Source organism: Papio anubis, chromosome 4 (genome assembly GCF_008728515.1).
Source record: "Papio anubis isolate 15944 chromosome 4, Panubis1.0, whole genome shotgun sequence".
NCBI classification, from domain to species: Eukaryota; Metazoa; Chordata; class Mammalia; order Primates; family Cercopithecidae; genus Papio; species Papio anubis.
In genome coordinates this window covers 53,111,039-53,120,626 of record NC_044979.1, presented here as the reverse complement: position 1 = coordinate 53,120,626, position 9,588 = coordinate 53,111,039, and the positions used below count along the sequence as shown (strand labels likewise).

General features: G+C 48.5%; 1 protein-coding gene across 21 annotated transcripts in view; it reads right to left on the bottom strand.

Annotated features, from left to right (window-relative positions):
* Positions 1-9,588, bottom strand: part of ATXN7L1 (ataxin 7 like 1) — a 271,623-nt gene that overhangs the window by 66,914 nt on the left and 195,121 nt on the right. Inside the window, exons 1-2 of one of the 21 annotated variants that reach the window (XM_017957054.3) lie at positions 7,228-9,380; positions 6,131-6,249 (exon numbers count right to left, since the gene is read on the bottom strand). The exons of 14 other annotated variants lie outside the window; for them this stretch is intronic. Coding sequence is in view for 1 of the 7 variants with exons in the window: in XM_017957053.3 (XP_017812542.2) it covers positions 5,122-5,167 (46 nt within the window). In the remaining 6 variants the exon portion in view is untranslated. 6 more of the 21 variants (XM_017957055.3, XM_009203628.4, XM_017957059.3 and 3 more) reach the window with 6 other exon arrangements.

Genomic DNA, 9,588 nt, shown 5'->3' with positions numbered 1-9,588 from the left:
ACAGAAATTAGCAGGCCATGGTGGCGGGCGCCTGTAATCCCAGCTACTTAGGAGACTGAGGCAGAAGAATCACTTGAACCTGGGAGGCAGAGGCTGCAGTGGGCCAAGATCGTGTCACTGCACTCCAGCCTGGGCAACAGAGTGAGGCTCTGTCCCCCCGGCCCCCCGCCCAAAAAAATGAGAGGCATTACTAGCTTCTCTTTTCTACAGGTAAGTTTTATTAACAAAGCTGTAATCAATGGATATTTTGGACTATTCCTTGTCAACTAACATTATTCTGCATATACATATGAAATTCCCATATACTTGCTATTTTAAACCATTAGGTAATATTCAATCATTAATGTGCTGTAGATTATTTAGCTATTCTCTCACTGTCAACCTACTATTTGTCTTTTATTTTATTTTATTTTTTTTGAGACGGAGTCTTGCTCTGTCGCCCAGGCTGGAGTGAGTGGCGTGATCTCGGCTCACTGCAAACTCCTCCTCTCGGGTTCACGCCATTCTCCTGCCTCAGCCTCCCGAGTAGCTGGGACTACAGGCACCCACCACCTCGCCCGGCTAATTTTTTGTATTTTTAGTAGAGACGGGGTTTCACCGTGTTAGCCAGGATGGTCTCAATCTCCTGACTTCGTGATCCGTCCGCCTTGGCCTCCCAAAGTGCTGGGATTACAGGCGTGAGCCACCGGGCCGGGCCCTATTTGTCTTTTAAAAAACTGATTTAAAAAGTGATTTACAATTATTTCCTGGAGGTATAATTCCTGAGGCTCAGAGATACAATGAGTTGCTTAAGGTCACAGAGCTAGAAAACATCAGATCTGGGGATGTTTTCAGAGCCCCTATCTTAACTCTGGGCTCTACTGCCTTGGAATCCTGGAAGATTCTGCTACAGATAGGAGGAGCCTGAAAGAACTAGCGAGACTTCTCCTTTCCCACTGCCTATGGGCGTTTCAGCAGGGCACCTGACTCCGCTAGGGAGAGGAAGAAACATCTTTTAGGTGTTAGGCAGCTGGCAGGTGCCAGTCAGCAGCTCATACCATTGCCTGAGACCTCAACCACAAAGAGTTGGGGGGCTCTGGTACCAAAGAAATGAAAAGTCAAATCCTTTTACTTTTGTTCATTTCCACCACAGGAAGTCCAGGCCAAGGTCTCAGCAACTGACTGTTTCAAGACCACCTGCTTCCCCGCAGCCTCCTTAAACATCCAGGTGCAACTCCAGGGGCAGTCCTAGAGATCAGCCAGGCAAGGAGCTTGCAGACACCAGCTCTCAGCATCCCAAAAATCTGATAGGCGTGGGGAGCCCTGGTGTCTCTAGTTTGCTCCCCTCACTCTCTGAAGATAAAATCCATCAGGTTCTCAGGCAATTCCATTTCAGTAAAAATTCAGTGTTCCCTTCCCCATATGCTTATTCACAGAGGTATTTTCATACTTGCAGCATCAGTGTCCTGCATTTAAAACCTTAGCACAGATGCCTCATGAATGGCTGAGCCGGCCGCAAACACTCAAGGTGGCTCCCTGAACCATTTTTAGAAAGAACTTGTTGGGAATTTTCCAATATGGCTTTTAAGGGACCAACCCCCTCCCAATAGACTTTGAGCACCACAGTCGCTCGTGGCCTGCCATGGTTGTGTAAGCACACTTGGGCTTAGGCCAGCACCTGGCTTACTCACTTGACAGCATGGAGTCTCCTTCAGCCCCCACTTTTGAGGGCAGGTGCTTGGCAAGTCATTAGCCAGCTTCTATCTTATCAGTGGGTTCAACCTGCTTTCGTAGCTGTAGTCAGGATGCTGCCTATAAACACCCTGATTTCCAAGGGACCTTCTTCCAAAAGTAAACTGGAGTTGGAGAGAGAGGCAGGGCTGGCACCTTGGCACTGGGATCCGTGCCAGGAGCCAGGCCAGCTGTACTTACAGCCGCTTGGTGAGGCAACGATTCCCCCCAGTTTACAGTTGTGGAAATGGAGACAGACTGTATTTGAGATACTTGCCCAGAGTCATAAGACTAGTAAGTGGAGGAGCTGGGGCTAGAACCTGGGCCTGTGGTCTCATTTGTCACCATCATAGTTAGATACTAAACTTACTGCCATGGTGGTTAGAAGGGGATATTGAATCAGCCTTGCTCAGCAGAGGAGGAAATGAAGACACAGGAAAGTCAGGTGATAGGACAGGTGGCGAATGCAGGCAGAGCTGTGCCAAGCAGTTCCCGTGCCAGGAGTGCTTGTGAGCTTTTCTGGAGTGCCCGTTCCCTTCTCAGACTGCAGTACCTCTTTAAAAGATCGCAGGGCTGACGAGCCGAGGAGGCGTTCCTTAAGCACAGGTTATACTAGGTCTTCTTTACCCCTCTTCACCTCCTACCCACTGCTGGGCAACATGAACTATCTGGAGCACTAAGTTCTTTTGACAAATATGAGTGTGGGCCTGTAGTCTACACTGCTCATGCCAATGCCGGCTCGGTTCCCAAATCCCTAGGCTCTGCGATGGTTTTTTGGTCATCTGGTCACCCCATGCACATTCATTCAGTCAGGAGGGAAAGCAGCCTTTCTTGAGTACCTACTATACATCAGGCACCGTGCAAGCTGCTTTTCACTCACCAGCTCATCTACCCAACAACCCTACCATGTGGTATGAGACCGTTAGTTGCCTTGTTATAGATGGGGAAATTACTATTATTTTTTTTCCTTCTTAGATATCAGATGGGGAAATTAAAGCTTAGCAAGATTGTGAAACAAGACCAAGGTCACGCAGACCTCAGCAGCTGGCAGGAAAGCCCAGGCTTGCCCGGCCCCAGAGCCAATGCCCTTTCTACCATGCCACCCTGCCTGGGACGTTCTCTTCCCTCCACACTTTAGAAATGCAACTGGGATGATTCTTACAAGGGCATTTCCCATTCCAGAGCTGCTATGAAGTCATGTAACTTAGGATCCTTTTTAACTTTTCCCCCGTGGTGGCATTCCCCCTTCCTCCTCCTCTTCTATTTGTCATTTATACTAAGGTGCAAATTTCTGGCATCACCACTATTGGGCAGGATCTGGGGAGTCCCAGGGGGTTTCCAGGGCCCTGAAATACTTCCATCAGCCCCCAGGGATGCCCTCACAAGAAACCTAGCCTAGCTAAAAGGGAAAACCACAGAAATAGAATCTGTGGGGAGACAAGCACATGCACACCTTGCCAGCGGTACTTTCAAGGGATTACATTTTTCTGGAGAGCAACCTGGTGATAATAACAGGAACTAAAAAGCATCCATAGCCTTTTATCTGGTAATCTGGTAGTGTTAGTTTGGAAAATAGACCTCCAGGAAACATCCCAAAGGGAAAAAAAAAAGTTCAAAGATACTCTCAGCACTGTTTACTACATAGTAAAAAAAAAAAAATACTACAAACAACCTGAATAATCCATAATAAAGCAATTGGTAGGAGACAGGTGAGAGAGTTATTTCAACCTAAGAAAATGTAAGCAAAATGGTACACTCACATCCACAAGGAAATTCAAAATGGCACAAATAGTACGTAGAGACTAATACTACTTAAAGAAAAATATTTGAGGCCAGGTGTGGTGGCTTACTCCTGTAACCCCAGCACTTTGGGAGGCCAAGGTGGGCGGACTACTTGAGGTCGGGGGTTTGAGACCAGCCTGGCCGACATGGTGAAACCCCATCTCTACTAAAAATACAGAAAAATTAGCCAGGCGTGGTGGTGCATGCCTGTAATCCCCGCTGCTCAGGAGGTTGAGGTGGGAGGATTGCTTGAACCTGGGAGGCGGAGGTTGCAGTGACCCGAGATCACGCCACTGTCACTCTAGCCTGGTGACAGAATGAGACCCTGTCTCAAAAAAAAAAAAAAAAGAAAAGAAAAGCAGTTGATAAATACATGGTGATGAGGAAATTTGTTAAAGCTGTTTAAGTTCATCCAAGAAGAAAGATAAAAACAGACAACAGCAACAAAACACTAACATATCCTTAAGCAGAAAAGGCAGAGGAGAGAAAGCAGGTGCAAATACAAAGGTAGGAAGGAGACAAAAATATGGGTTAAAATGAAACCTATTTCATTCATTCACTATTTTTTTTTTTTTTTCTTAGCATTTCCTTGGCACCTACCATATGCCAGACACTGGGCTATTACAGTGCTGATACAATAGGTTGCTGTCACTGCTAGACCTTTGTCATCAGAGGGCTTCCTGTGCTCAGGGAACAGCACTCTCCAGATCCTGGCTTGTTGCCACAGTTGTCACTCTGAGTGCAGGGGAAACGGATGTGGCCCTCAGAAGGCAGGCTGCTGCCCGAAGGACCTGAGTCTGCCGGACTCCACCTGGAGCCAGAGCCACAATCCTCTTCATAACATTAGACCTTTTATGACTCTATCTGCTCCCCACTGTCTGGGCCCAGTGGTAGCAGAGGGGTTGACAAGGACTCCACATGCATGCCACTGAACTTCTCCATCAGAGTAGCCCCCTTCAAAACCACAAACACAGACCGCACAAGTCACATGCGTTTAAACACAGGAGTCACCACAGCTTTGGTGAAAACTGGGGGCCTCCAGCTTGCAGACAAGCTGTTGAATTCTACCTTAGGATGACACAGCTGACCTCATAACCCCCAGAGCGCTGATGAGACAGGTATGGCAGACAGCTGGACCCGGGCACAGGGGGAGCCACAGACTCCAGGATCTTAGGGAGAAGATCCACGAGCTGGGATTCCCAATGTTTAAAATACCTGATAAAATGGCTGGGCATGGTGGCTCACACCTGTAATCCCAGCACTTTGGGAGGCCAAGGCAGGTGGACCACTTGAGGTCAGGAGTTCAAGACCAGTCTGGCCCACATGGGAAAACTCCGTCTCTACTAAAAATACAAAAATTCGCCAGGTGTGGTGGCACGTGTCTATAATCCCAGCTACTCAGGAGGCCGAGGCAGGAGAATCGCTTGAATCTGGGAGGTAGAGGTAGCAATGAACCGAGACTGCGACACTGCAGTCCAGCCTGAGCGACAGAGTGAGACTCTGTCTCAAAAACAAAACAAAACAAAAACCCCAAAAAACACACCTGAAAACCTGCACATCTAAAAGCTGAATTGAATCTAAACCCTTGAATCTAAAAGCTGAAATTTTAAAATAAATAAATAAAAATACCTGAACCGCTGGACCGAATCTTCCCAATGCTGTCTTGAGGCAGCATCAGTGGCCTTTGCCCTGGTGCCTTGAGCTAAGGCTTCATGGCTTGCCAGGCCCCGTGGAGGGAGGATCCTGGCTGCAGGAGGCAGAGCAGGTGCCAGGCTGCACTTCCACATCAGAGAACACACAGTGCAGCAGGGACTTCTTCACTTTTGGACACCAAGGCCAGGGCCCCCAAATCTGTGATTTTTTAAAGAGGTCCTGAGGTGATTTTCATGCTCCATGAGCTTTGGGAGTCACTGGAAATGCGGACCAAACACTGCTGTCTTTAGAATCAGAAAGATCTGGGCTCAAATCCCAGCTCTGTCACTCATTAGCTCTGGGACTTGGGGAAATAACTTAACCCCCTGAGCCCCAGTCTCCTTTCCTGTAAAATGGGGACAGTAATACCCACGTCATGGAGTTACAACAGGACAGGTGCCCCTCGAGCACACTGAGTCCCTCATCTTCACGCACATCACACGCTGTAATTACTGGTTTACTGGTCTAAGTGTCCTGTGCCTGGACACACCTGGAGGGCAGGTGTCCTGTTTACTCTTTTATCTCCTGTGTTTAGCACAGGGTTTCACCCTCAAGAACACTCCCTCTATTCACTGTGGAATAAACGGGTGTTGGGAGGATTGCTAACACGTGGGGTGGCTACCACAGTGCCAACTCACGGGAGGCGCTTAATGTTAACATCCCCTGATACATGAAAATGTCCATTAAAAACACACACGCAGGTAGTAGCTTTCCTCGGTAGGCAGTTCTCAGCCTTCTCCCTGCCCCTGAATTAAATTATTCCACTTACACGAATCCTATGGGAGCACACTGTTTAAGGACCACAGGCTGATAGGAGAGGCCACCACTGCTTTATTTCTACTGTACCAGCGTCTACTTTCAACAGCACAGGGCCATGGTCTCTTACAAGAGAAGGTGAAAAGTCTCCACTACTGCTAAGCTCATGGTGTCACTCAGAGCCACTCACCCCACAGACTGTCGTGGTCCCACAGCAGCCACTAATAACGGAACCATTTCTGTTCTCCTTGGAGTGGCAGTTGGCAGCGGCAAACAGGAAGTTGTCTTGAAGTAGGGTGTGGTTATGCCCTGTCAACATATGCGTACAGACACACATACTTTTTTTTTTTCCTTTCTGGCCCCCTTCTCTCTCCCGTCTTTATAAGCAAAAGGTCTGAGTTATTTTGGTGAAAACAAAACTTTTTACATGATTTAAGATCAACCATCGCTACCACACAAACAAAACCACAGGACAGAAAGGGACCTAAAACACAGCAAAAGGTCTATTTTCCTGCCACCAGTCTTGTGGCATTTAGTTAGGAACTGACTGTGTGTGTGAGTGGGTGTACATTTTCCCCTTGATTTCTCTGGGCACACAGGAAACAGAGCCCTAGCTGGAAACCAGCCAGACACGCCACCCAGCATCCTAGTGAGCTGGTCGGTCCACCTGTGGGCCAGCTGCCCGAGTTGATTCAGGGCCTGCAGTGTGCACGCACTGGACAAGGACCACTGAGGACAGGAAAGAAGGAAAAAACCAGGGTGCTAGTTTCAAGCAATTTGTACAGTTTGAGTAGAAAGGACCCTGAACATGTCTTAACACAAAGTACATATAAAAACAACAAAGAAACACAATGGCTGAGTAGGTAAGTGCACTGAGTAGATAATACACGGACATAAACATGGGGAGGTGGGGTTGACACGCCAGGAAGGTTCATTGCAGCTGGCTTCCCGGTGCTCTGAAAGGTGTGCTAGAAAATTTTCCACTCTACTCCTTTTCAGGCCGGAGGCTGGTGCCTCCAGAAGGGCTGTCCAAAATAGACTGGTCCCCAACCCAGCCTCCTACTTCTGACCTCTTTCTGAGGCAGCTACTCTCCCCGCTCCCCGCCTCAGCCCTGTCTCGGCTCCAGCTCCAGCCCACAGACCGAGAGCACTGTCTATGCTAACACTCATCTTGCTAAATGGCTTGTGGGCTGCCAGCATGATCCGCCTGCCAGGATCTCTGTTCCGTGACCTGCGCCCAGCCCCACGCCGTCCTGTGTGGCCCTCGTGCCCTGCGCTCACACTTACACATCCCGGGGAGGCTGCCTTGCCGTTTGGATAAGGAGGCTGAGCCAGTGACACGCTGGGCAACGCGACTCGTGGTAGTAGACGTTTCCTGGCTCCTGGATGAGGGCCCTGGCCAGTCAGAACGCACCACTTCCCCTTTAAGAGAGCACGCCCAGACGAGATTAGGGAAAGGCAGAAAGAAAAGCCCGGAACAGTCAGGGTTGTATCCTGAATTTGGTGGATGAACTTGGGTATTCCTGAACCGCACACACAAGGTGTGGTCAGAGGCAGCAGGCTCCTCAGAGGTACATGAGAGCCAGCGCTGTGTGTGCAGGGCTGGGCCTTCCCGCAGCCCCGGAGCTGCTGCTTGTCTGGCCTGGGTCCCGGGTCCCCAGGCAGCCTGGAGACACCTCAGGCCTTACCCACTCCCCCTTGGCTCAGGGCTTGTCCATCCTGATAGACAGAGTCCACTTCATTACCTAGCACTATGCCTTAGAGAGAGTAGAGAGGTCATTATAATGATTGGAAAATACTTTTGTGGGTTGTTAGAACTATTGATTTAAGCAGGGAGCTTTCATTCATTCTGGATATTTAGAAAGTTTAGTCCCTGATCTTGGCCAAGGACAGCAGACTTGGAGGGGGGAGAATGCCTACCAAAACAATGGTTCACAAAAGCCACATGTTATATGATTCCCTTTACATGAAATGTCTAGAATAGGTAAAAACATACAGACAGAAAGCAGACTCGCGGTTGTCAGGGGCAGGCTGGGAAAAGAAGGTGGGGGAGTGATGGCTTAATGGGCACAGGGTCTCCTTTGGGGGTGATGGTGGCACAACATTGTGAATGTACTCAATACCACTGAATTGTACACTTTAAAATGGTTAATTTTCTGTGATGCAAATTTCACCTCAATTAAAAAAAAAAAAACAGTGGCAAAGTATGTTTTGTGCATCTTTATCTTCTACTAGAACCTCTCCTGTGTGGCATCCAACATTTCTTTGTAAAACCTGGTTATTACCTGATGAATATTAAATCAACCCTAGCTAAGGGGTACATGCCTTTTAGTAAAAAAAAAAATAAAATAAAAATTAAACCTTTAAGATACAAAGTTTTCCAAGACTCAGAAGTATGACTTTCCTGGAGAATTCTGGACTGTGGGGAGCCAGCACCCCCTCACATCATGCTCACATGCTTCCTCCCATCACCACAAGCTAGGCAGAGCCTACTAGGCATTAGAGAGATTAGACAGGTCATTATAATGACTGCCTATGTAAGACGGTCTCCTGTGGGGACCATCCCTTCAGTCACTTGAAAACATAACCAAAGCCAGAGACAGTGAGTCCCCCGTGGGAGAATTATTCAGGGAGAACATGACTGGACTTCTGGGTTCTTGGCTTCCTTTTCCCCTCTTGTTGAGAGAGTTTCTTCCCAGAATTGAGGAGAATTCATCGGTTTCAGACTGGGAGGGAGCTGTGCTGGCTGGCAAAGCAAAACTAGTTTCCACAGTTCCATTTGTTTGGAATGTAGTGGGTGGGGGGGTGTCGAGGGGATATAAGCTGACCACCCATCTGACCAGCCCTCGTTTTCAGTCATTTGCAGCTTTGGCTGGAGATTGTCTGTTCCCAAGAGTTAGGCTGTGGGCGTTGTTCCCCAATCCCAGGCTAGCAGGTCAAGGGCCCCTGGGCACATTCCCCTCACCCAGGGGACTGTGGAATAGAGGCCTGCTGGATGTTGCAATACTTAGAAGAAACACAGATGAAAGGGCAGGCCCGAGGCCTGGGAACCTGAGTCTTTCCAGAGACAAACGTGAGTTGCTTTCCTAGTATCTCTGCAAAGAGTTCCAGGATGACCTGGAGGACAGAGATGGCAACGGCTGCCCTTGGGCCAGCTTTCCCAGAGCAATCTGGACCTTCTAAAGCATTGGCCCCTGCCTCTTGCATCCCTGCTCTTCCCTCCTCATCTCTGGTGCCTGTGTAGGCTCTTGGTAAACTTACACCTGAAGTAGCCTAAGTTCTCAGCAAACATGTGGCTTAGGATAATAAGATGCAATATTTACTCTAGCTTCTGAAGAGCAGCAAGTTTAGAACCATAACTCTAAATACAAAAACAGGCAGGCTCAATCTAATTTAAAAATGGGCAAAGGGCCGGGCGTGGTGGCTCACACCTGTAATCCCAGCACTTTGAGGGGCTGAGGCAGGTGGATCACGAGGTCAGGAGTTCGAGACCAGCCTGGCCAATATGTTGAAACCCCATCTCTACTAAAAATACAAACATTAGCTGGGTGTGGTGGTGCCCACTAATGACTCCAGTCACTAGTCATTGGGGAAATGCAGATCGAAATCACAGTGAGGTATCATTTCACACCCACTAGGATAGATGTT